Source organism: Lissotriton vulgaris, unplaced genomic scaffold (assembly GCF_964263255.1).
Source record: "Lissotriton vulgaris unplaced genomic scaffold, aLisVul1.2 SCAFFOLD_2474, whole genome shotgun sequence".
NCBI lineage: Eukaryota > Metazoa > Chordata > Amphibia > Caudata > Salamandridae > Lissotriton > Lissotriton vulgaris.
Window position 1 is genome coordinate 43,912 of NW_028247107.1, and position 27,723 is coordinate 71,634.

A 27,723-nucleotide genomic window follows, 5' to 3' on the forward strand; every position below is an offset into this window, starting at 1 on the left:
AATGAGCTTCATAATTGGAGGCAGAATGTTTACTTCTGAGTCTCAACTAAATGTTATTCCTTCAAACCTGCTCAATTTGTAGTAAACACTTAAAAACGTTTGTTTTAAATTAACCTTCATTAACTCTTGCACACAAACAACGATGATAAAGAAACAAATCATGTAGAGCTTTTACATTGCAAGTGGATACATCAGATAAAGATTGTGGACAATAAATATGTGATACAGAGAAATTACGATAGCAAATGAATGAAATAAATAACACCTTACAGGAAAAAAACAAATAATTAACATGCAATTAAACAACAAAAATAAATGTTACATTTGAGTGCATATTTTTGCTACATTTCACTTTCTGTGGATTCTCAGAAATTATAGTTTTTAGATTAAAGTCAAGAAAACTTTAGCTGTTCAGTAGATTATCTTGTTGCCACAAAGTTTTATCGACCAACAACCACATCTGCATTTAGATTAAACGTTCTACCCACATACTGGCTATGCGACTTCTGCAGAGAACATACGTCCTTTATATAGGATTCTGTGTTGACATATACCGCAGTTTATTTTAGAATAGCCTTTCTTTTGATATTAAACCTCTTGACACAGTTCAGCTGGAGAAATAACCTAACTATCTCATTCATATTATTTAAATTTTATGAATACCCTTTATACTAAAAAGATGAACAAGTATCATAATTTCTCATTTGGGACTGAGAACACCCACATCACTCCTCTCAATATGAGATAATCTACGTGACTAGTGACCTTTGAGATAAAAAGGCTCTTAATAAGGAGGAAGGAATTACAGATGTCATCCGTACGATCTGCGAAAGGCTTTGAAGTGGTCATGCATTCACACCAATAGTGGTAACAAGCGCTCAAATCTCAGGGCCAATCGTGTTGACAAGCGAGTGACACTGAATCCGCCACAGAAGCTGGGAGAGACATCGATGCTTGGCCAGTGAGGACTTGCTGGTTGTGCCGGTAGAAGCAGCCAAGCTGGAGAACTGACAACTATGGACCGAAGACCTGAGGAAAAACCAGTCCATGGAATTCAGTTCTCTGAGCTGGGAAATGCTACAGATCAGATCCTCCTTGGAACATGTAGTGAAATCGGAGAACTTGGTTTGGGAAACCTCGAACTGTGGTCTTCAACGTGATGGGAAAATAATTCAGTTAAAGCCATGTTCGTCAGCAAATCATGTGCGGGTTGTCCTTTGTTTGGTTTGAACTGGAAGACTGGGAATGGTCCAATTGAATCCCTTCCCCTAAATTGACCAACACTAGGCATAGCTTCTTATTCAGGCTTAAGAATCAGTTATCCTAGCGTCAATGCCACACCTTAACCAATCGATTCCTTCAACCAGATCATAAGGTGGCAGTAAAGCCCAAAACTCATCAGGTACCATGCATTGAGAGAATACTTTTCTCATGTATCCCATTTACTACCAGCTGCCCTGATATAATTAGCTGTTGCTTAGCTGTCTAATCCTTGATACATTTTCACTCTCAACCATAATATCAACAAAACTGAAAGTTTCTGCCTCGTTTATGGGAATACCTTGTTAGTGTTACTATGACAAAGGAATACATTCTTTTCAACATGATACGCCTAGCTCCCCCAAGGCCTATGATGTTCCGCCATTGTTCTGAGACAAATGCATATGATAAACCAGAGATTTCCCTTAACAAATGTGTGATAATAAGAGAAAAACGATCAAGACAATACTTTATATATAAATAATGACAAATGTGTGTTAGGCATCACGTTATGCAAAATGACAAAATGCAACTTTGATTCAGATACTGCATCGTAAAAGCATGCAGAATGCAAGAATAAGCTTATATTATATTCTGTGTTTACTTTAATACATGTGAATTATTAGCAATTTAAATAATATTGATTTTATGATCTGATAATGTGATATTAATAATAACAAATACATTCTACATAATAAAAAGTACGTTTAATGCGTTAGAAATGAATAATTATTTCAGGTTGTAACATGTACACTAAAAATGACAAAAGAAAAGTAGGTGCTACACAGGTTTTTGTTAAAGTTGTTTTTGTGAAACTTTCCCCTAGCGGACCTTTTAAAAATGTGCGCCTTAACAACATATATGCATAGAAGATTTAGATGTACTCATCCTATATATGTGTAAGAGATATCTGAGAAAAAGAAATGTATGAGTACCTTATAAGTACATGAATTAATTAGGACTTGATTGATGTGTTTATTTACACATTTATTAGTGACATTAATAATTTTGCTATTCAAAGCGAGATTCATGTTTTAGCATAATTCATCGTGAATGAGCTGAATTTCATGTAGGCCTCAAATTTTGCTTTCTTTGTCAAGCGTGAACTCATGAACTGAATAGTCTGCAGTCTGTGGGAACTTTTACCAAAGTTGCCACTTGTATTCTAATTCTTCCAGATTTTATTATTTTTCACATACTAAATCATCCTCATCCTGTTGAAGACCACCAATAGGACAGAGTGGCCTGACATTCCTGATAATGTCAAGGGGTGTCACCCCGGAAGCCTTTGGAGTATAATTGTCCAGATCTTGAAACTGTTATGGCGTGCGCGACTGGGCGCTTTTACAGCGGTGAGACTGACGGCTTAGACATCTGAAGACCAACACAAACTGTGACGTAATACTGCAGTCTGCTGCCGATCGGTATGCTAGCACAGTGGAACCTTTACGGCTGATTTCACATAATGTTGCTGTGACTTTGGTGTTGCAGTGATGGACAGACAGATTACAGTCTTTAATGAACTGAGACTGGTCACTTGGAACTTACTGAACTTTCCTAAGGGTTTGTATGAGGCTCAACTGATTTCCTATTGATCCATAAGCTATAGACTTTCAAAATCTCACTCGGCTGAGGAAGATCTTTTTCCCCGTCATCCTTGGATCTCGCGGAGTTTGATATTACTTTTTAAAATCCAATAACTCATTGTTATTATCATTTTATGTTTCCGTTGTTGCTCATCTGGGTTGGGGCGGAGATGGGCTCTGACAAAGGAGCTGGAGGAGGAGTGGTTTGCACTCTCCTAGGTGCACATGAAGGTTTGGCCGGCCACCATGCGCACTTTGCATGTTCTCCACCCAGACTACATTACAACCTGGGTGGAGAACATGCCCAGACTCCCAGTCCCAGTCTGACGCCGAACCATGGTGCTCAGGTAAATGGCAAAGCTGCATTGCAGCGTTGTGATAGGCTTAGAGGAGCCTGGTACCTGTTTAATAATTTTTCATCACCCCCCTTTGCCCCCCACTTCCCTCGGCGATAAATAGCACCCACCACTGCTCTTCTGGTATTCCAAAACAATCTGGGATATCCCTTACTGACCATCTTGAACCCATAGTACTCTAGTGGGATTATTGTCCTGTGATGCACAGGGATAAAAGGGACACTCTTACGTTTTTAAGATGCAAGCAAGGACTCAAGGGAACATCCAGACATCACTAAATTTCTGGGCAAATGTCACTAAAGAGGGAGAGCGTTGGGTCCCTTGTCTCAAATTCCGTCACATTTTCGAAATTGAGTTTTACACTGTAGCTAAAAAGGTAGAGAGGTGAAGGAGAAATTGCAGTCATGCATGTTCAGGAGTATCAAAAGAATATGCACTAGGTCTCCCTTCAAAAGGTAAGCGCCTCTTAAAGTCACTCGGGCCTCTGAAGGGGGCAACAGATCCTGCCACACTGTGTGCATAGAGGGCCAGGTAAGAGAAAAGTAAACGACTGAGTGGCCAGAAAAAGAAATGCAAGAAGGTTCCACTGGCAAGAAGAAACTCAGGCAAGATATGGTATGGAGGGAGTCAGACATTCCCTTAGGGATAAAGGAAGGCATGCTGAGCTTGAGACACAGGTAGCGCGGGGACGCACAAGTTGTACAACCAGGCGCTTTATAAGCTCAAATTGATTGATTGATTGATTGTAGCAGGAAAGCAGTGAGGGACTCAAGCCCAGAGACAAGGATGGGAGAGATTGTGAAAAACAGTATACCGTTGAGTGGGGAAATCTGGGGAGAGAAAGAAAGAGATAGAGAGAGAATAGAGCGAGAGAAGAGAGAGAATCTTTTCAGGGATTCGAAATAAATCCAGGAATACTCGAGGAGCAACATTTGTGCATGTAGACTTTTCACTAGGTTCATTTAACTTTTTATGAGTGATCAGCTCATAAGCTCACCCAAAAGTGGTCCCAAAACGTTTCCTTCTACTAATGTGTACATTTTGAAATTCTTTCAAAATGGCAGGATTTCTCTATTTGCGAATGTGCTCTGCACACATTCAATTCCATCAGAGCTTTTTCTGCTATACATGAAGATGACACTAAACAAGCAAAGTAAAAATTCTGTGCATCTATCTATGTTAAATTTTGGTGGACAATATTCTTGTGACTTAGGGGCCCTATGATTATATATCAATTTAGCTTTCCGAAATGCCATTAAAATAATATGTTTTTGAAAGCGGATGTTCTGGTGCTTTAATGCTAAATGTGGTCGTTTACTAGTCATGGCAAAATGTACTGTACTTGGAAGAGAAGCGCACTGGAGAGTCACACTTTCTGTACTCAATACACGCTCGGAGGTACGTGGGCTGCAACACCGGAGGTTTCAGTAACCTATTGCACATACTGTTCCATCCTCCCACCAAACTCACTGAACAACGGTCAAGCCTCCTTGTGATTACTGAGAACAGGAGTTGTAATGGAAGTTCAAAGCACAAGAATTACTTGTCGATATAAGGAATATGCGTAGGTGTTTTAAATGTTGACATTTGGCTAAACGTCTACTTTGAGCGTATTTATTAATGTATACATATCACTCATTACTATACTGCAATGTTAACCATCAGAGGAGGATATAGTGTCCAAGCTGACAATAAAAATATAACGTATATGTTATATAATATTGTGTCCTGAAGAAGGTGGGGTGGCCCAATCCAAGTCCCACCGAAACGCTGCATCAATAGTTTTTTCTTGATCAAATGTTGTGATAGTACTTTTTTTTAACCCAATGTTTTTTATGAACTGTTTTTTGATGAATAATTCTAAATTATGTGTTTTAATTGTTGGACAAGAAGAGATGTACTGACTTGTGGGAATCTAAAAGGTTTTTACAAGAAATTTATTAATAATGGTGAAAACGTGTGTAATATATTTTTGAATACATATGTATGATTTGTATAAAATGTGATTGTATAAAATAAAAGTTGACATTTCTCTGGACACAGCAAGAAAATGTTCTGTTTTTAAACAATATTTAGACAGGGTTCTTCGAATGAACACATCAGTAACTAATGCATCTTCATAGCCTCTTGATTAGCAAATGTATACTCCAGTTGAGTAACCCTAAGGGAACCCTCTCCTCAGCTTTGTATCTACCCTGTGTCTGTTGGCGGTTAAAGGTAACTCCTTGTTTAATGGAGTTAAAAACAGTAATCCACTTACCTAGCTACATAAAATAAAAATCTGTCATCTGCATGTTAAATGATGTGCTTCCCAGGAAAGACAAACTCTCTATGCTACTTTGATTCAAAACTGGCACTAGACAAAAACAAATCTCTCCACTAAATGCATTAACATCCAGTGTTTATCTTACCATTATTATTGTTCCGTGAGATTAACTGGGCACACAAAGCTCTTTACACCAGGTGCCTTAACCCCATGAGATATTTTAAAGTGCAGACTTTGAAACCAAATCAAGCAGAACACATTTACTGCCACGTTTCTCCTTAATGACAATTTCTTTATGGCAGAGTTTTTAAAACAAATGTACACATTAAGGCCCAGATTTTGCATCGGGCCTGAATCAATTTTTGGCACAACACTGAACCAAAAACTCAAATGTAACATGTCATAATGCGCTCAAATGTACTCATTATAGACCGTTTAAATACATGTGTGAGGTATTAAGATCCAATGTCACTTCTTGTGATGTCACTTTATGTGAGGTTATGGGTTGTGAAGCCACTTGCTGTGATGTCACTTACTGTGATGCCCTGTTGTGATGTCACACACGATGTCACTTGCATACCGCCAAACTTGGTTAGTCCCCCTCACTACTTCTGACCTGGAGCACTGGCCACATATGCTAGCTTAAGCTTAGGGATGAGACTTTTTTGTTTCTCCTGACGTACAGTAACACCCTTTAACACACAAGTGTGAGGGTATACAGATACCTATTGCGTGTGAAAACCCCTGTCAATTTCCTGCTCTAAAAGGCTGATTAATTGATTACTCAAAGTGAGAAAGTGAAGGACACCTCCTTAGATGTGGTTGCATGGGAATGACTTTCTTTCTTCATGAGAAATAAAATGTGTGCATAATGTATGGATCAATATGAATGAGGAATTTCCCACTTAGTAGAAATTCTGCATGTGTGCAAATGGTACTCCATGTATATTCCAGGGTATCTACAATGGTCATAGATTTACAGGTGTAAGTTGAAACTCTGCTCCAAACATTTTGGTTTCCAAATGCTTGTTTTTGTAATTATTTCCATATTTTGCCATCATATCTTAAAATAGATATGGCATGTGTTTTTTAAGCCTTAGTACACAATACTGTCATCCATGTAAACAAGGGCTATCTGGGCGCTAACGCTCAGATAAAGCTAGTGCCAGCTATTACCCACTTAGACTATATTCTAAGCGGTCAACTAGACTTATGCTTATTGACATCAGGGTGTGAAATATTTACTCTTAAAAAATATGCCCCACCTCCCAAAGTGGCTTCCCCCTTTATTCCCGCCATCTTCCTGCTGTTGAATGCAAGGACCAATGGAGGAAATTACCTAAATATCTTCTATATGGTGGGTGCAGCAGGCCGCTTTCTTCTGATGTTCCTTGCAGACTAAGACTCCAAGAACCATACTTTTCCCAAAATAAAGTAGACCAACTCAGAGCATGCCATGAAGGTTATTTAATGGGGGACAAGAGAAGGACCCTAACCTCCAATGTTTCCACTTTGAAGTAGATTAGATAAAGTCCTGACCCAGTTCTCTTCGGGCCTGTAGGGAAGGTGGCTTCCCTCTTCGCCCCTGTGGGGGTGACAGTCCATGGCGTTTTGGTATTCAAACCTTGCTGTTTGGCATGGTGCAGCAGGACTTTTTGGTTGCAACAGATAAGGTCTATGGGAAATTATTCTTTCAAAATATAAAACCCTCACAATTCAATCTTTGGAGGAAAACACTGACTTCCCATTGGGCTAAGCAATTATAACGTTTACAATGACTTAATATGAAACGAAATTAAGCAATTAGAATTCCTTAACAAAGATATATTTTTTTAAATGTGAAATCTCTTACCTTTATGTAATTGACAAATTCTGTAAGGAAGCTTCGGGACTAGAAAAGGTAAATGAAAATAAAGGAAAACTATCAACACACATCAAAAAATAGGTTACCAATTAAAAGTGATACACTGTTTCAGTGCAGTTTTAAAACACCCTACATGGGTGGAACATCAACAAGATTCGATATTTGATCTAAGCATACCAGACCTTTCTCAAGTTTCAACTCTTGTAAATACTTTACATCAATTAATGTTAAGGGTTTAGCGGTGAGGTAATACACTTTAACAACGCAGGACTGGACACAAATAGCTGTAACGGATTTCAATGCTGGTTCTGGGTTGTACTCTAGTCACACCTATATGCGATTACAGTACTCATTGGCTACTGCTTTTATAGGTTAACGTTATGCATTACTGCCCTCTGCTCCGGGCATTAACAGTGAATGAAGTCCACTGAGGTTAATTTCCCAAAGCACAAGCCAAGAAGGGGGCAGATAATAGGAGTAAACTTAGATCATAGCTTAACCTGACAGCATGTGGGCATACGCTATTCATCACTATGCCTCTACCTCTTGCAATACTAGCAACTAAAAACACTGCCTGCTTGAGGCCCATGCCACTGGACCTAATATGCAGGCCAACAAGCAGCTAGTTGCTGCTTTCTAAGCAACCTGATTGACATGAACATAAAATGTCTCAAATGTCCCTATTATTTTTGCATATCTATCTATCTATCTATCTGTCTATCTATCTGTCTATCTATCTGTCTGTCTATCTATCTGTCTATCTGTCTATCTATCTATCTATCTATCTATACACACACACACACACATTTCACAGAAAAGAGGGCGTCACAGTCTAATATTTGTAATAGTTTCCGAAATTGATACGATTGATACGGCTCATTTCATTTGCAGGAAAATTCACCTTTCCTAAACAAATAAAGAAATTAAAATGATGTTAACATAACATGTCTTTCTTCAATTCAGTGCTGGTAACAAAAAAAAAACAACAACAAAAAAATTCAGAATGACAGCGCTGCTCTTTGAACAACAGCAATAATCTGCCCGAATTACTGGCTCACCATAGCAGGTCCGTTAAATTGGTAACCTCCGATTGAGTCACGGGAGCAGTTTATCAAACTGAACATAGCATGGACGATGAGTTGCCTCAACTACATTTAGAAAAGCCCCAACCTTCTCATTAAAATTTCGATTTTTTTTTAAAATGGCTTGTGAATAAAAAAAATGTGTGTATTTGTTTGATAAATGCTTGTTCCAGTGTTTTGTGTGTATTTTTTTGAGGTTCAAATCCTCAAAATTGCTTAGGCTGTGGTCCACGGCTTACATTAGTGAATTAGTGGGGGTCCCCAGTTTTCAATAATAATTCAGTGGGGTGCCCGGATTTCTGTTATGAATAAGTGGCGGTCCCCCGAAGGTAACAGGTTAAGAATCGCTCACATACACTGTGCCAGCCTGCTCTATATTTTCTCATTTTCAGAGTTGCTAAACGAACACGTTTTGTATCAACGTACTACAAAAGAAAGGCACATTTTGGATTATGCTTTTAGTTCCCTAACAATGCATTCCATTTTAAAATGTGACTAGTAATACTACACATTGTTGCATGGAACCATTTCAAATATTATCAAAATGATATATTCACCAACAAAAACACACATTTCACAAAAGATGCACAGGCATGCGTGCAGTCTCAGGCAAGCAATGTATAATAAAAATGAAATGGAGGTTGGCACCCAAATTCCACAAATGTTTCAGTAGAGCCTGTATAGTTCCAAAAAATGTAATAAATCATGTCATTAAAGATACATGCATAACAAGTAAAATATACGATATGGTCCTATGTTGCCTCATCAGTTTAAAGCAGAAAATGTAAAGGCCATGGGCCTTTGGCCTTCTGGTTTATGATGTCACCAGAGCCTCTAAATGAGCGAATAAATCAACTGTTACGCAGTTAGCCGTTATGTGTCATGGCTTTATTGGCAGATGTGCAGAGTGTAACAGTATTTATCACAATTGTTGAATGTGAGGAGGGCAGAGGCTTCAGAGGCAAAGCCACGCCCCTCCCTCTACAATGGTGATAAATAGCATGTTATAATCTGCATATATGGATTATGCTATGGCATTTTTCCTGCGTTTTGTTTTAACAAAAGGTACACAACTAAAACCACGATTTCAGGGGTTACATTTGTGTCGTGAGATGAAAAGCACAGTGTAGAATCTTCCTGACTGCACAGCTGGTTCTGTCGGCACACTTATTGTTACATGCAACCTGTGAAGCAATAAACAGTGTTTTTCTAACGTCAGTTTTGCTTTAGTGTGCACTGTAGTAATAAACACATAAATATAAGTTTATTCGTACAGTATAAATGCATTGTTCTATATACTGCTACCATAGCTATGGTGAGGGGTTTTCAATACAAATCGTTTTTTCGGTTTGTACTATTTGATATTTTTGCATGAACTTTCGATTCAAAGTGTGCAAATCTCCTAGTTTCTGCCTGCCGAATTTTAGGCAGATCCATCCCAAGGGAAGGAAACACAGAAAGTAGGTGGGGAATGGTTGGGAGGTGTTTTAAAATGTTTATTTTTCAAAGTTACTATCCTCCGAGGATCAAGATCCACAAATGACCGGGGAAGATATACAAGCCTTCTTCAGATTAACCCTTTAATCCCTCGTACATCTCTGTGTGACGTTTATCTCTCAACAAATTCCTTAACGATTGCACTCCTCTAGGCAAAGTTAGAGTTTTTTTCATGCCTAATTTTGGTTAATTCCATTCAGTGTTTTTTGTTGTAGCAAAGACAACCAAGTTTCGATGGAAATTAACAGTGAAAATAGAAAAATGCTGATCCATCCGGACACCTCCACCTCAGATGAACTGCACAAATCCAGGCACGCTGGAAATGTGTTCATTATAAAAACTGAATCGTTTCAGTACCAAAGTTATAAGGAAACTAAAATACGGATTTCATGTAAGCAGAACAATCTAGCCATAATTATACAGGGGATGTTGTCACTAAACCTAGAAAACTACTAGAAAAAATAAAAATAAAAACACTCAAATATGATTTACACACTTTGAAATGCCACCATTTATTAATGTTTTGGGGATTCACGAAATCGATAGATTAAAGTGCAAATGCTCATTTATTTCGGGAAATAACTTTCCATATGGAGATTTTGCTTATACGTGTTACTGAAGGTTTCACAAATACTTGGCATATCAGCACACTTACTCAAGCATTTTTTGCCACTAAGGCCCTCATTTAGGAATATGTTGGAAGAGTAAATATTTGTAAAATATGTGCGGGAAGTAAATTTCTGTACTTTTATCTGGTTTCCTATTTAGCGTTAAGTGGTATTATTGCATAAAAAATGTCGTATTATCACTTCACTCCCTGGGAAATCTGTCCTCGAGAATTCCTGCATTTTTGCATTTATGCAGAATTGAGACAACTGTTGGTTGCTTTTTTGTATATGTCAAAATTTATTTTCAATTAAAAAAAATTGAAAAATAATAAAATAAAATAAAAATAAAAATATGGAATAACCTGAAAGCAACGTGTTATGGCAACGGTTCTGACCAACTATAAATGTAAGCCTAATATTACGAGCGAAAATTGTGTGTGAAGAAAAATAGGGACTATTTTTAAGAAAGTGAAACATTTTGTCTTCCACTCAAATGAAGCTTCACTCCTTCTCTCATACCTGGGAGAACCACTTCTCATAGACCCATCTCTAAAAGTAAGACCACAGAAAATCCAAACCCTAGCCGATATGCCGCGGTTGTACATTCCATCTGTGGACCTAAATATCCACAGATTCCACATTTACACTGCCAGCACAACTTCTATGCCTACGCTAAGAAAGACAAAGGGTTCAACCACAGCAATATTTTTCTCATATTGAGTAAACATTTGTCAGTTCTCAAATTACTCAAGCGCAGGTGGCCCTGGAACACCCTACTAATCACGTACATAACTCACATTGGACCAACTTTCCTGAATTTAGGGCAGAAATTATGAAAATCATTTTGCAGCATTTTCCACACAAGTTAATGCAGCAACCTTATTTTGCAGCACTACAGAATACATTATGATTTTTGCACTATTTGAAAGGACAGCAAACTGGATTTGCTCTATTTTAAGTTATGGAAACCACAGCAGTGGTGCAAAATAACTTTAATCTAATTACTTGACCAATTCAAAACTTTCCATGTTTGGAGCAAAACCATCAAGCATATACTCAAAGCCTAAAAAATGCATTTGATTTGATTTTGCAATAGTACAAAATGTTACTCGTTTCACTGTGAGAACTCTAGATGACTAGTTACAAAAGGTTTCCAGCAGATGATGATGCTGGCACATTGGCCTTTGGTCATGAAGCAAACTGCTATGGAGAAAACGAGGGGGCTTCCTTGCAACAAAATCACTGGAGCAAACTGTGCACCAAGTAATTACCGAAACTGTAGGGTATGAGGATTAGCGGGTGCACAATCTACGCATGACTGAGAGATTTGCTCATTTCCTACCGTTCATTTGTAACATGCACTACATGTGTGCACGTTTTTTTGCTAGGTTTATCATAGTAAAATCTTGTGGGCAAAAAAGTGTGGGGAACCAAGTTTGAATCCTGCTTCGACTCAGCATCCTGTGAATCCCGGCAAATCCCCCTGTGCAGGGAAAAAAGTTGCTACGTAGTCGGTTGAAGTGCCCATCTGTCCCTGGGCAAGGTCCGCGCTATGTAAAACTACCAACTATAAAACGCGTATTCTGCCTGTCATCCACGGTGTAATCTCACCCTCCAAGATTTAAAAACAAAGCATTCAACTTTGAAAAAAACTCTAACTTTGCCTTGAGGTACAAACCGAAAAAATGATTTGTATTGAAAAACCCTCACCATAGCTACGGTAGCAGTGTATGGTACAATGCATTCATACTGTACTAATAAACTTATATTTATGTATTTAAAAAGAGATACCCACCTAGTAGCTGAACTGCCCAGTGTAAATTTGAAAATCTGGCCTTAAGCTGTGCTACCCTGCTTGGTCAAATTGTGTGATCCTGGGCACATTTCCTCCTCTTTGTTCATTATAACATATGAGAGCACCGACCTTCCAATGCTAGAGTTCAGGGTTCGCACTGTACAAAAGCCTCTCTTGTGATTCATGGATTGGCCTATAACGTTTCTTCATCTATAAAAATAACCCAGGCCACACATGACAAGACTTTTGCCTCATAGTTGACTAATAGCATATGCCATCAGAAATGTTTCTCCGTGATGTTTAAAAACTGTTTAAAAACTGCACCGAGGCGTGCTTAGCGCGGGGACACGCCGAGATGGCGTTACTGGGCGCTCTATAAGCTCTTTATTATTATTATTATTCTTATTAAAAGTGACAGAGTAATAATCTCATGTTCTAAGGTGAAATGTCGCCAAGAAATTCATTTTTTTTATTTTGACACCATATCATATTGTAATATATATATATGTCGAATTCTTTACATGCCAACATTTTTTTTTTAAATAGGCTGGTGCAAGACGGGGTCCTGTGGGCGCTTCTCCCTGTGAATGTATTGCCCCCCCCCCCCACCACCCAACAGACAACATCTGGCCGCGCGCCGGCGGCAGCTGGGCCGGGCCTACCTCCTCCTCGGTCGGGCCCTCGTCCAGGCCCTCCTCCTCCACCACGAAGCTCTCCTTCAGCTTTAGGTACTCCTCGTGCTCGCGCTGCGCCGCCTCCTCGCGCGCCCTCTGCTCGTCCTCCTCCTGCAGAAGCAAAGAACAGGGTCATTTCTGCCGAAAGAGGTTGAAACACATACATTCAAGCATGGGCCAGGATTCTGAATGAGGAGAAAAAACACAACGTTAGGAGAACATATACTGCAAGCTGCCGGCGGCGAGACTGCTGCCCCGCGGGTAGAGCGCACCTCAGAGACGGACTGCAGCCCGCACAGAGAGTGACTGCAGCCCGCACAGAGAGGGAGCTGCTGCCCCGCGTGTAGAGCGCCCCTCAGAGACGGACTGCAGCCCGCACAGACAAGGAGCGTCTTATATAGGAAGCTGCACCCCGGCCTGACCACAGACCCGCGCATCGAAAGTAGCACTAGTGCTTCCAGGACACTTCTGACAACAAGTCCGCAGACTTCAAAACATGGCCTGGCGCACGTGCTGTGCGCAGCTGTACACGGATCCGTTAAAAAACACGCAACCCACCAGACACTAACACCTATTAAAAAAAACCAACCTGCAGCCCCAACCTGCAGCAGTGCCAGCTAGTGTCGAGCGATCAGACTCCGCCGGCCCACCAGCTTGTAAAGAAGTCACCCACCTTGCCATGGCCCACGCACAAAGATGCGTAAATAACACACATGCAGTAACGTACACCCTTCCCACAAGGACAGAGCAGCACGCGCGCACACTGCACCACGCTTAGAGACACAACACATACAGAGAACCATGCATGCAGACACCCAGGCGCAGACACACAACACGCCTACGGGCGGAGCTGCAGACTGAACAACATGCAAGCTAGTGCACACACAACATCACACTTACAAATACCCATACACATACACAGCACCATGCATGCAATCACCACGCGTAGACACACAACAGGCCTACAGACAGGGCTACGGACAGCAGATAAAAGACGTAAGCTCAGTGCAAACACAGCATCACACTTACAAACACCTATAAAGACAGAGCACCAGGCATGCAATCACCACGCGTAGACACACAACAAGTCTACAGACAGAGCTACGGACAGCAGATAGAGGATGTAAGCTCTGTGAACTCACAGAATCACACTTAAAAAACACCCATAAAGACAGAGCACCATGAATGCAGTCACCCACGAGTAGACACACAACAGGCCTACGGGCAGAGCTACAGATGGCAGACATAAGATGCAAGCTCTGTGAACTCACAGCAACACACTTACAAACGCCCATACACATACACAGCACCATGCATGCAATCACCCACGCGTAGACACACAACAGGCCTACAGACAGAGCTACGGACAGCAGGTAAAAGACGTAAGCTCAGTGCAAACACAGCATCACACTTACAAACACCTATAAAGACAGAGCACCATGCATGCAATCACCCACGCGTAGACACACAACAGGCCTACGGACAGATGATGACAGAGTTGACGTTGCATGCTTTTCATTGCTGTCACCTGCGTGCAGATGACAGCAGGAGCTTTTTCGGTGTGCTTTTCAACCTGTGATTCATTAACAGAGACTACTTGCGACTTGAAGAGCTTTCCCTCATTTGTCAATTTAAATCAATCAATTACTGATGTCCAAGCCCTGCAGGTTCCTTCGACGAATTACATCCACCCTTTAACAAATTATCTTTTTAAAATTATTCCTTCCTTGTTAAAGGGCTTCCTCTGCAATATACAATTGTCCTGATGATGGTCTTATAGACAACTGCAACAAAGACCCAAACGTCAACTCTGTCATCATCTCCAAAGCAATTTATTTCTTTAAGAATAACTTCTGTACATTGATGAACTCAGTTATTCACTTTAATTTAAAGGAGTTGATGTCATGTTTTGAACTGATTTGCTGATTTGTCCACACATCTGTTCATGACATTTTTTGCTTACATTGAATTGTTTGTTGTATCCCCTTCGATTCTCTTTGACTGATAAAATATAATATATTTTCATATAAATAGGATTTTCCGTGTGCTTTCTCAATTGCTCTTGCCATCGATTTCTCATTTATTGTGATTTATATCAACATTCATTGTAGTTATCCTATGGATACATTTGAGGTAGATTGTTGACAACTAACCTCCAAAACTTATGTCCGTAAATCAACTGAAGTAGTTGACAAACAAAATCCCTTGTAGCTATTTTCTACTCTACATTGTTCATTGCCCAAGCCTACAAGGTTTATTGGGTTACCCAAAATTCTTTTTTATTCCTATAGACCAGCACACTGCCCTCCTAGCAGCCTGGCTAATCCACTTAACTCTGACCAATCAGGGCAGACCACTGAAAGGCTGAATTTGGACTTACAAACAAGAAAGTCTCATAACTTCTTGTATGTACACTTTAGGAGAAATTCAACAATATAGTATTGTTGGATTTACTACTACCATTCTGGGAAGTCTTTGAATGGTCCGGCTAGTCTTCTCTTATCAATATTTATTAATCAATCACTTCCTACCATGTGGGTTTGCAATGGGGAAAATGACTAGGGCACTTTTCAAGAACCAGGGCTTATAAAACCATATTTAATAAGTATTTCCCTAATTTCTACAGGTACCCCAACCCCTGTGCAACTAGGGGAGACTTCAGGGGTTCTGAATCTGCAGAAATCATGCAGATTATCCTTACCCAATTCTACTAGCATCAAAGTCGAATTTAAGCAGCTCTTTAACACAATATGGGGAGTGGCATGTAAAATGTCACTTTATCCAGGCAAATAAAAACTCATTTTATAAGGGTGCTCCTTATAGATAACTGACCACCCCCCCCACCCATGGGGTACCTAGGGTTGACCCTGGGGGTCCCTAATATGCAAAAACATGGTTGGTTTTTCATTTTTAAGGGCCCCTACCCCCAAAGTCGAGTTTGGGCACAATTTAAGGTTTAAAAGCTGTCCTGGCCACCAGGGATGCTTTTAAACTGACCTCCGGCTTTAGCACTGCACACATGCTAGTGCAGAAAATCTGCTGGCCTCTAAACCTCCCTGTCCCAGGATACTCAATCAATCAATTATGGACATTTGTATAGCGCGGTACTCACCCGGAAGGGTCTCAAGGCGCTGGGGGGGAGGGGTCCGCTACTGCTCGAAGAGCCAGGTTTTGAGGAGCTTCCTGAAGGAGAGATGATCCTGGGTCAGCCAGAGGTGGATCGGGAGGGAGTTCCATGTCTTGGCTGCAAGGTAGGAGAAGGATCTTCCCCTGGCGGTGGCTCTGGGGATGCGTGGTACGGCGGCGAGGCTGGTTGATCATAGCTGGCGGGTGGGCGCGTAGAAGGTCAGGTGGTTGTTGAGGTACTTTGGGCCCCGGTCGTGGAGGGCCTTGTGTGCGTGGGTGAGGAGCCTGAACGTGATCCTCTTGCTGACGGGGAGCCAGTGCAGGTCTTTCAAGTGGCCGGAGATGTGGCTCTGTCGGGGGATGTACAGGACGAGTCGTGCGGAGGCGTTCTGGATGCGCTGGAGTCTTTTCTGAAGTTTGGCTGTGGTTCCGGCGTAGAGGGTGTTTCCGTAGTCCAGTCGGCTGGTGACGAGTGCCTGGGTGATCGTCTTCCTGGTTTTGGTGGGGATCCATCTGAAGATCTTACAGAGCATGCGCAGGGTGTTGAAGCATGATGATGAGACGGCGTTGACTTGTCTGGTCATCGAGAGGGAGGAGTCCAGGATGAAGCCCAGGTTGCGTGGGTGGTCCGTTGGTTTGGGAGTGGTGCCAAGGGCAGGGGGCCACCAGGAGTCGTCCCAGGCGGAGGGTGATCATCCCAGGATGAGGATTTCCGTCTTGTCTGAGTTCAGTTTCGGGCGGCTGTTCTTCATCCATTCGGCGACGTCTTTCATCCTTTCGTTTAGGCTGGTTCTGGCAGTGGCGGGGTCGTTGGTGAGGGAGAGGATTAGCTGGGTGTCGTCGGCGTAGGAGATGATATTGAGGTTGTGTTTGCATGCGATGGCTGCGAGAGGGCTCATGTAGACGTTGAAGAGGGTTGGGCTGAGTGATGATCCTTGTGGTACGCAGCAGATGACTTCGGCGGCCTCGGATCTGAACGGGGGGAGGCGGACTCTTTGGTTCTTCCGGCGAGGAACGAGATGATCCACTCCAGTGCCTTCTCTTGGATTCCGATGTTGCTGAGGCGCTGCTGTACTAGGGTGCGTTGGCAGACAGTGTTGAATGCTGCGGAGAGGTCCAGGAGGATGAGGGCCGCTGTTTCCCCGTTGTGGAGCAGGGACCTGATGTCGTCAGTGGCTGCGATGAGGGCGGTCTTGGTGCTGTGGTTGGCTCGGAAACCGGACTGCGAGGGGTCGAGGGATCCGTTCGTCTCGAGGAAGGCGACGAGCTGTCTGTTGACGATCTTCTCGATGACTTTGGCAGGAAAAGGGAGGAGCGAGATGGGGCGGTAGTTCTTGAGGTCGGTGGGGTCCGCTGTTGGTTTCTTCAGGAGGGCGCGGAGTTCGGCGTGCTTCCAAATCTCCGGGAAGGTGTTGAAGGAGGTGTTGATGATGTCCCGGAGTTGGGGTGCGATGATGGAGTCGGCCTTGTTGAAGACGTGGTGGGGGCAGGGGTCGGTTGGTGATCCGGAGTGGATGGTGTTCATTGTGCGGGTGGTGTCTTCGGTGCTGACCGGGGTCCAGGCGCAGAGGGTGGTGGTGGGGGGCGTTGGTTCGGTGGTTGGGTGCGTGGTTGGTGCGCCGAAGCTGTTGTGTATATCGGCGATCTTGCGGTGGAAGAACAAGGCGAGTGAGTCGCAGAGGTCTTGCGAGGGAGTGATGTTGTTGTTTCCGGCGCTGGGGTTGGAGAACTCTTTGACGATGCTGAAGAGTTCCTTGCTGTTGTGGGCATTGTTGTCCAGTCGTTCTTTGAATGCTGTCTTCTTGGTGGTGCGGATCAGCTGGTGGTGTTTGCGGGTGGCGTGCTTGAGGGCCGTCATGTTGTCCGTGGTCTGGTCGTGGCGCCAGGCTTTCTTGAGGGTGCGGCAGTTCTTCTTGGAGATCTGGAGTTCGTCGGTGAACCAAGTCAAGTCAAGTCAAGTCAGAGAATTTATATAGCGCACTACATACCCATAGGGTCTCAAGGCGCTTGAGGAGGGGTGGGGAATTACTTGTCAAATATCCACGTTTTAAGTTGCTTTCTGAATGCTAGGTGGTTCTGGGTAAGGCGAAGGTAAGTGGGAAGTGAGTTCCAGGTTTTAGCTGCCAGGTAGGAGAAGGATCTACCTCCCATGGTGGTTTTGTTGATGCGAGGTACAGTGGCAAGGGCTTGGTTGGATGATCGTAGCTGGCGGGAGGGGGTGTAGAAGGAAAGTCGTGTGTTGAGGCATTCTGGTCCGATTTCGTAGAGTGCTTTGTGTGCGTGGGTTAGGAGCCGGAAAGTGATCCTCTTATTGACGGGAAGCCAGTGGAGGTTTTTCAGGTGACCAGAGATGTGTTCTTTACGTGGGATGTCTAATATGAGCCTGGCTGAGGCGTTTTGGATCCGTTGGAGTTTTTTCTGGAGTTTAGCGGTAGTACCGGCGTAGAGGGTGTTTCCATAGTCCAGTCGGCTCGTGACCAGAGCGTGGGTGACCGTTTTCCTAGTTTCGGTGGGGATCCAACGAAATGTTTTTTTGAGCATGCGAAGAATGTTGAAGCAGGATGAGGAGACGGCGTTGACTTGTCTGTTCATTGAAAGTGAGGAATCCAGGATGACGCCCAGGTTCCGAGCGTAGTCTGTCGGGATGGGTGCTTTTCCAAGGGCTTCTGGCCACCAGGAGTCGTCCCATGCGGAGGGGGAGGTACCTAAGATGAGGACTTCTGTTTTATCTGAGTTCAGTTTCAGACGGCTGTGTTTCATCCATTCGGCTACTTCTTTCATTCCTTCGTGTAGGTTAGTTTTGGCGGTGGTGGGGTCATTGGTGAGTGATAGGATCAGTTGAGTGTCATCCGCGTAGGAGATGATGTTGAGGTTGTGTTGGCGGGCGATGGCCGCGAGGGGGCTCATGTATACGTTGAAAAGGGTGGGGCTGAGTGAAGATCCTTGTGGTACGCCGCAGATGACTTCAGTGGCCTCTGACTTGAATGGTGGAAGGCGGACTCTCTGGGTTCTTCCGGAGAGGAACGAGGTGATCCATTCAAGTGCTTTTCCTTGGATTCCGATGTTTCTGAGGCGCTGTAGAAGGGTGCTATGGCAGACTGTGTCGAAAGCTGCGGAGAGGTCGAGGAGGATGAGGGCGACTGTGTCTCCATTGTCCAATAGAGTTCGAATGTCGTCTGTTGCTGCGATGAGGGCGGTCTCAGTGCTGTGTTTTGCTCGGAAGCCGGACTGTGAGGAGTCGAGGGATTTGTTGGCTTCGAGGAAGGCGGCGAGCTGGTTGTTGACAGCTTTCTCGATGACTTTGGCCGGGAATGGAAGGAGCGAGATGGGGCGGTAATTTTTGAGTTCGGTGGGGTCCGCTGTGGGTTTTTTCAGAAGGGCGCTGAGTTCAGCGTGTTTCCAGCTTTCCGGGAAGGTGGCGGAGTTGAAGGAGCAGTTGATGACGTCTCGGAGGTGCGGTGCTATGATGGAGTCTGCTTTGTTGAAGATGTGGTGAGGGCATGGGTCTGTGGGGGATCCTGAGTGGATGGAGTTCATCAGGCAGATGGTGTCCTCAGTGGAGATTGGGTTCCAGTCATTAAGGATGTTCGAGGGGGGTGAAGGTCCAGCAGATGGTTGGGTGGGTTGATCTCCGGGTTGGTCGTTGAAGCTGTTGTGGATGTCTGCAATTTTGTTGTGGAAGAATGAAGCTAGGGAGTCGCAGAGGGCTTGAGAGGGGGTGATGTCGTTAGAGTTGGCCGAGGGATTGGTAAATTCCTTGACGATGTTGAAAAGTTCCTTGCTGTTGTGGGCGTTGTTATCTAGTCGGTCCTTGAAGGCGGTTTTCTTGGCCTTTCGGATCAGTTGGTGGTGTATGCGGGTGGCGTTTTTGAAGGCGTCCTTGGTGCCGGTGGTTGGGTCTTTTTTCCAGGCCTTCTCAAGGGAGCGGCAGAGTTTCTTGGATTTCTTAAGATCATCGTTGAACCATGAGGCCTTCTTGCTGCCAAGTTTGCTTTGTCGTTTTTTCAGTGGTGCTAGGATGTCGGCGCTGTTGGATAACCATAGGGTGAGGTTGGTGGCGGCTTGGTCGGGGTTTGAGGAGTGGGCTGGGGGGTTTAGAAGAAGCGATGAGGAGATCTTGTCGATGGTGATTTTGTTCCAGTTTCTTAGCAGAGTTGGTTGGGGGTGGTTGTTGGGTTTGGGCTTATTGTAGGTAAAGTGAACGCAGCTGTGGTCAGTCCAGAGGAGAGCCGTAGTGTGGCTGAAGGAGACATGGTTGCTGGAGGTGAAGATAGGGTCGAGAGTGTGACCTGCGATGTGGGTGGGGGAAGTGACCAGTTGTTTAAGTCCGAGGTTGGCGAGGTTGTCCAAAAGGGTGGTGGAGTTGCGGTCGTTGTTCTTTTCAAGGTGAAAATTGAGGTCTCCCAGAAGGATGTAATCTTTGGAGGGGAGCGCGTGTGGGGTGATGAAGTCCGTGATGTCCTCACTGAATTGTGCGCGGGGTCCTGGTGGCCTGTAAAGGAGGGTGCCTCTGAGTGTGGTCTTGGGGTCGATGTGGATCTGGAAGTGAAGGTGTTCAGAGTTGGCGAGATTGACGTCAGAGCTAGTTGAGATGTGGATGGATTTCTTATGGACGATAGCGATTCCTCCTCCTGTGTGGCCGGTACGGTCCTTGCGTATGATCTTATAATTTTCTGGGATGGCAATGGTGATGTCTGGGGCGGAGGAGGCGTTCATCCATGTTTCTGTTAAGAAGGCGACGTCCGGAGAGATGGTGTCAAGTAGATTCCATAGGTCAATGGCGTGCCTGTGGACCGAACGGGTGTTGAGCAAGATGCATTGGAGGTGGTTGGGGTCGGGAGTCTGTGGTGTGATCGTAGCGGAGTTGTTGACGGTGCCGGTGAATTTGCAGGAGTAGCATGAGAAAGGTCCATGGGTGTTTCCAGGAGCGGCTTGGACGCAGTTGGGGTAGCGGCCGGGGTTAAGGGCTAGGAGGGTGGAGGCATCGTAGGTAATGCGGGAGGGCTGGGCAATGCGAGGACCAGGGGGTATGGCACTGGGCGCGGTCTTGGCGAGGACGGGCGTAGACGGGCTTACCTTTGGCGCACCTTCGGCGCGGGTTGGGCGCGGTCGCTGCGCGTGAACGCTGCGCGCGGGAGTGGCTGTCATATATGGAAGGTGGAGGGGGAGGGGCGAGGGCGGCTCAGCTGGGAGGCGGGGCGGGCTACAGGGATCACAACAACAACAAAATGGAGGCGGAGGGGGGAGCACAGCGGAGCGCTAGGGAAAACGCGCACAAACAGTCAAAGCAACAGATAACATTACTGAAAGTGCAAATAAATCAAATCGGCAAGCAGGCACACAGCAGTCAATGATAATTAGGCAGTTTTGACGAGGCAAAGCAGCACAACGATACCGAGTGTCACGAGGGGACACTGGGGAGCGACCACTCAGCCCGAGGGACAGGAGCGAGTCCAGGGGGCTTTCTTGCTGCCGGGTCTGCTGGGAGGGTTCTTCAGTGGTGCGAGGTCATCTGCGCAGTTGGTGAGCCACTGTGTGAGGTTGCTGGCTGCTTTGTTGGGGTCCGTTGTGCTGGCGGGAGGGTTCTGGCGGAGGGAGGTGGTGAGCTGCTCGGCGGTGATCTTGCTCCAGCTCCTGCAAGGAATCTGTTGCGGGTGGTGGTGGGTCGTGGTTCTTCTGAAGCTTAAGTGGATGCAGCTGTGGTCAGTCCAATGGAGTCCGGTGGAGTGGCTGAAGGAGATGTGCTTGCTGGAGGAGAAGACGGGGTCAAGCGTGTGGCCGGCGTAGTCGGTGGGGGTGTTCACCAGTTGCTTGAGTCCGAGGTTAGCGAGGTTGTCCAGCAGGGTGGTGGTGTTGCTGTCCTTGTTGTTCTCCAGGTGGAAGTTGAGGTCCCCTAGGAGGATGTAGTCAGCGGAGGGGAGGGCATGCGGGCTGATGAAGTCGGCGATGTCTTCGCTGAATTGGGTGCGTGGTCCCGGGGGTCTGTAGATGAGAGTGCCTCTGAGGGTGGTCTTGGGGTCGATGTGTATCTGGAAGTGGAGGTGTTCGGCGGCGGTGAGGGTGTCGTCGGAGTTGGTCGTGATGCGGATGGTGTTCCTGTGTACGATGGCGATGCCTCCTCCAGTCTGGTTGACGCGGTCCTTCCGGGTGATCTTGTATCCGTCCGGGATGGCTATGGCGATGTCAGGCGCTGAGCAGGCGTTCATCCAGGTTTCTGTGAGGAATGCGACGTCTGGTGATGTTGTGTCGAGCAGGTTCCAGAGTTCGACGGCGTGTCTGTGGACTGAGCGGGTGTTGAGCAGGTTGCTCAAGGTGGTGGCTGCTGGTGCTCGGCTTGTCGGGTGTGGTGCAGGTCCGGAGGCAGGTGTATTTGCAGGCTTGACAGGTGAAGGGTCCGTGGGTGTGTTTTCGGGGTGGCTCGGTAGCAGGCGGGGGTTCGGCCGGCGTTGAGTGCGTAGAGGGTGGCGATGTCGTAGGTCCGTCGTGTGGTGTGGCGTTGTCAGGGGCCAGGGGTTCTGGCGCTGGGCGCGGTCCAAGCACGGACGTGCGCAGACGGGCTTGCCTTTGGTGCGCCTTCGGCGCACAATCGGCGTGCCCGCTGCGCGTATGCGCAGGTTCCATATGAGGCAAAGTGGGAGGGCGGAGCAGCTGGGAGGCGGGAGCGGGGCGGCCAATCGGGTACAAAAATGAAAAGGGGGCGGGCCGCGATGGAGCAGCGGGGGGAAGCGGGGAGCGGGTGGGGGCACCAGAGGGAATAGCGAGGCACGCTAATCTAAAAGCACAAGTAAATACAAAGGCAGAAGTTCAAGCACAAGTGCAGGAACAAAATACAGTGAGCACAAAAATCGGGCAAAAAGGAGCAGGGGAAACCAGCAGCAGCGAGGGGGCACCGCTAGCGAGCCGTGCGGCGTGGGGGGTGTCCTGAGGTCAGGTCACACTCACCTGCGCCGCGCAGGCTCCATATGAGGCCAAGTGGGAGGGCGGAGCAGCTGGGAGGCGGGAGCGGGGCGGCCAATCGGGTCCAAAAATGAAAAGGGGGCGGGCCGCGATGGAGCAGCGGTGGGAAGCGGGGAGCGGGTGGGGGCACCAGAGGGAATAGCGAGGCACGCTAATCTAAAAGCACAAGTAAATACAAAGGCAGAAGTTCAAGCACAAGTGCAGGAACAAAATACAGTGAGCACGAAAATTGAGCAAAAAGGAGCAGGGGAAACAAGCAGCAGCGAGGGGGCACCGCTGGCGAGCCGTGCGGTGTGGGGGGTGTCCTGGAGACTTCTAGGTAGTTTCAATCCCCTGCCATATTACATACTAGGGGCTTATGGGGTAGGTCATGCCAATTACAGGAGTACCCCACCATACCATAGTGTACCCTAGTGTATGTTGGGTGTCTTAACTGTATTCTAATGTGTTCTTTTTAGCTTGGCACCTGCACTTGGCCTGGTCAGTCAGAGTCAGTTACCACCAGTTCCAGTCAGCAAAAAGTTGGGGGTTGCCCAGGGCACAGGATGACTTTGCAACATAGCCCCCCCCCCCCCAAACGAAAGGTGATGGGTTACTAACCTACACCCTGGTAGTCCTCATCGGCTAAGCGGAAAAACCTGGAAAGTCCATCTGCATTGGCATGAGCAACCCCGGGTCTGTGTTCCACTGTAAAGTCCATTCCCTGTAGCTTCTCCCCTCTCATCTGCATGAGCCACCTGAGAGGCCTGTGATCAGTTTGAACACGAAAATGAGTCCGAAACAAATATGGTCTCAACTTTTTCAGTGACCACACCACAGCAAAAGCCTCCCTCTCAATGGCACTCCACCTCTGCTATCTGGGAAGAAGCCTCCTGCTAATAAAGGCAACTGGCTGGTCAAGCCCCCTTCATTTAGATGTGACAAAAGTGCCCCAATCCCTTGCAGTCTGAACTACAAATTATTTTGTGTAGTCAGGGGCAAGTAACACTGTGCTGAACACATAGCAGCTTTCAGGGAGTCAAAAGCCTTCTGACACACTCGGGTCCAAATCACCTTTTTGGGCCTCTTTTTAGAAGTCAGTTCTGTTAGGGGCCTCACAATGGTCCTATAATTTTGAACAAACCTTCTACAGTACCCGGTCAGTCCAAGGAATGCCCTGACCGGAGTCTGGGTAACAGGAGCTGTCCAATCCAAAATAGTTTGGATTTCAGCTTGGAGAGGCTGTACATGGCCCCCACCTACCACGTGGCCCAGGTACACTACAGAACTCTGTCCTATTTGGCACTTGCTTGCCTTAATAGTCAGGCCTGCCTGCTGCATGGCCTGAAGCAATTCCCTTAGGTGGTTTAAGTGATCCCCCAGGTAGAACTGTATACAGCTATATCATCCAGGCAAGCTGCACTGAACTGTTCCAACCCAGACAAGACCCTGATCACCAATCTTTGGAAGGTGGCAGGTGCATTCTTTAATCCAAAGGGCATTACCTTGAACTGATAATGTTCCTCTGGTGTGGAGAATGCTGGCCTCTCCTTTGCTCCATCAGTGAGGGCAATCTGCCAGTAACCTGAAGTCAAATCAAAAGTACTCAGGTACTTAGCAGCCCCTAACCTATCAATGAGCTCATCAGCTCTAATAGGGTGAGCGTCTGTCTTCGTGACTGCATTCAAACCTCTGTAGTCCACACAGAACCTTAACTCCTTGGGTCCCCTGAGGGTTAGGTTTAGGTACCAGTACCACTGGACTGGCCCATGGACTCTCAGACGGTTTAATTACCCCCAACTCCAGCATCTTAGCAACCTCAGCTTTAATGCTGGCTCTGAAATGGTCAGACGACCTGTACAGTTTATTTTTGACAGGTAGGCTGTCACCAATGTCAATGTGGTGCACACACCACTCAGTGATGCCTGGGGTCAAAGAGAACAGGCCAGCAAACTGCTCCAGCACCTGCTTACAGTCTCTGTGCTGCTGGTCTGTCAATGTGGGAGAGAGTACAACTCCCTCCACTGACCCATCTTGCACATTAGTGGAGAGGAGGTCGGGCACAGGCTCAGTTTCCTCCTCCACACCCTCATCAGTGACCAGTAACATGGTCATGCCTGCCCTGTCATGGTGGGGTTTCAATCTATTCACGTGCAGACCCTGTGAGAGTTCCTGGGGGTGCCAAGGTCAAACAAATAGGTAACCTCACCCTTCTCTTCTAAGATTGGATAGGGCCCACTCCACTTGTCATGGAGGGCCCTGGGAGCCACAGGCTCCAACACCCACACCAACTGTCCTGGAGTATACTCAGGCATAGCAGCCTTTTGATCATACCAGTGCTTCATGAGCTCCTGGCAGGCCTCCAGTTTCCTGTTTGCCTTGTACATGTACTCCGCCATTCGAGATCTCAGGCCTAGCGCGTAATCAAGCACATTGTCCTTCGCTTCTTTAAGACGCTTCTCTAAAGACTCTCTTAGCAGGCTTAATGCCCCCCTCACAGGGTATCCAAACACCAGTTCAAAAGGAGTGAAACCAACCCCTTTCTGTGGCACCTTCCTGTAGGCAAACAGTAAGCATGGGAGGAGAACATCCCATCTCCTCCTGAGTTTCTCTTCAGGGTTTTGTTGAATCTCTTAACAAGACCATTTCCTTGTGGGTGATAGGGGGTGGTGAACTCGTAGTTGACACCACACTCATCCCACATAGCAGTCAGATAGCTGGACAGGAAGTTTTTGCCCCTATCTGACACCACCTCTTTTGGAAAATCTACTCTGGTGAACACACCAAGCAGTGCTCTAGCCACTGCAGGTACATCAATGGTTCTAAACGGTATGGCTTCAGGGTATCTAGTAGCATGGTCGACTACCACTAAGATAAACCTATTCCCTGATGCAGTAGGTGGGTCCAGGAGACCAACAATGTCCATCCCCACCCTTTCAAAAGGAACCCCAACCACTGGCAGCGGTATTAGGGGAACCTTTGTCTTGCCCACTGCCTTGCCACTGGCCTAACAGGTGACACAGGAGCTGCAAAACTCCTTTACCTTTTCAGACATAAGGGACCAGTAGAAATGGTTCACCAACCGGTTCCATGTCTTTGTCTGTCCCAAATGTCCTGCCAAGTGGATATCATGACTCAAAGGTCAGGATGAACTCTCTGTACTTCTGGTGCACCACCAATCTCCTGGTGGCCCCCTCCTTGAGGTTTCTGGCCTCAGTATAAAGCAGTCCATCTTCCCAGTAGAGTTTGTGAAACCCACCTCTTGCTTAGAAGCAATCCACCTCAAGCTCTCACGGGTGAGACAGTCACGCTGTCCCTGACTGAACTCCTCTCTGGAGGGTCCACCTGCTCCTGTCAGTTCTGCCAAATCTGACAGCTCTGGGAGGGATGGGGTCCCTCCCTCAGAGGCCAGATCCTCCCCATCAGGGTTAGATTCTTCCTGCACCTCTGGAGTTCCCTGGGCAGGCTCACCAGGCCCAGTGCCCTTGCCCTTGGATGCTTGGCCCTTTGTTCCAGGGTCCAAAAGTCCAGCCCCTCCCTTCTGGCTAGTCTGTGACCTAGTCACAGCACATACCCACTCAGGGAGCTCCAATGTTTTCATATGGAGTCCTCTCTCCACCTCTGACCACGCAGAGGCTTCAAGATCATTGCCCAGTAAACACTGGACTGGGAGCACCTTTAACACCGCTACCTTCATAGGGCCTGTCGCACCTCCCCAGTCCGAATCCACCACAGCAATGGGATGGAGTTTGGTAGTGCAGTCTGCATATGTCACCTTGTGAAACTCGCCAGTTAAAAACCTCTCTGGGGGCACCAGTTCATCCAGGACCTTAGTCACACTAGCCCCAGTGTCTCTGATAGCCCAACCTCAGTCCCATTCACTTTAGGCCTCTGCCTCTGCCTGTACTTGTCCATGTTTGGAGGTAAGGCAGCAAGGGTGGCAATGTTCACCCCTCCCAGGGACACTAAGGTTGCTTCTACCACCTGACTACCCCTCTCTGGGGCACCACTCCTCTCCACTCCTACACTGACACTGGCAATCCCTGTGGATGGCCCCTTAGGGGGGAGCTTCTTGGCGCAGACAGCATCTCCGTGCTTATGCCCTGGCTGGTTACAGTCAAAGCACTTACCAACCTTTGAGGGATCAAAGCACCTACCAGGCTTTCCCTGAAACCCCATACCTTTGAATTTGGGTTGGCTCAACCCCCCCCTCCTTGTGCAGGTTTTTGTGGGTCTTTGGAGGACTCCTTAGGTTTTTGACCTTCATTTTCCTGGGCTTTCCCCTGGGGAGGGACCTGTCCTCTTTTCTTCTAGTGACCCCCCCGGTGCTGAATGGAAACCCGGGTACGAACCCACTCATCAGCTGATTCCCCCAGCTCTCTGGGGTCTGTCAGCTTAGAGTCCATTAGATACTGGTGTAACTTCTCTTCTGCACAATGAGTCAAAATGTGTTCTTTCAAAAACAAATTATACGATCCCTCATATGTGTCAACTTTGTTACCAACAATCCAGCCTTCCAGTGCCTTTACTGAAACGTCCACAAAGTCTACCCAAGACTTTAAACTCAATTTCTGGGTGCCTCTAAACTTCACCCTGTATTGTTCTGGAGTTAGACCAAATCTCTTGACTAAGCATGCCTTCATCTGCTGGTATGATTCTGCATCCTCTCCCTT

At 46.1% G+C, this 27,723-nt stretch overlaps 1 protein-coding gene across 1 annotated transcript in view; it reads right to left on the reverse strand.

Moving 5' to 3' along the window:
- LOC147665635 (DDRGK domain-containing protein 1-like) overlaps positions 1 to 27,723 on the reverse strand; it is a 196,585-nt gene that overhangs the window by 14,159 nt on the left and 154,703 nt on the right. Inside the window, exons 5-6 of the mRNA XM_086949625.1 lie at positions 12,977 to 13,099; positions 7,321 to 7,359 (exon numbers count right to left, since the gene is read on the reverse strand). Of these exons, the coding sequence (XP_086805751.1) occupies positions 7,321 to 7,359; positions 12,977 to 13,099 (162 nt within the window). The remainder of the gene's footprint in view (positions 1 to 7,320; positions 7,360 to 12,976; positions 13,100 to 27,723) is intronic.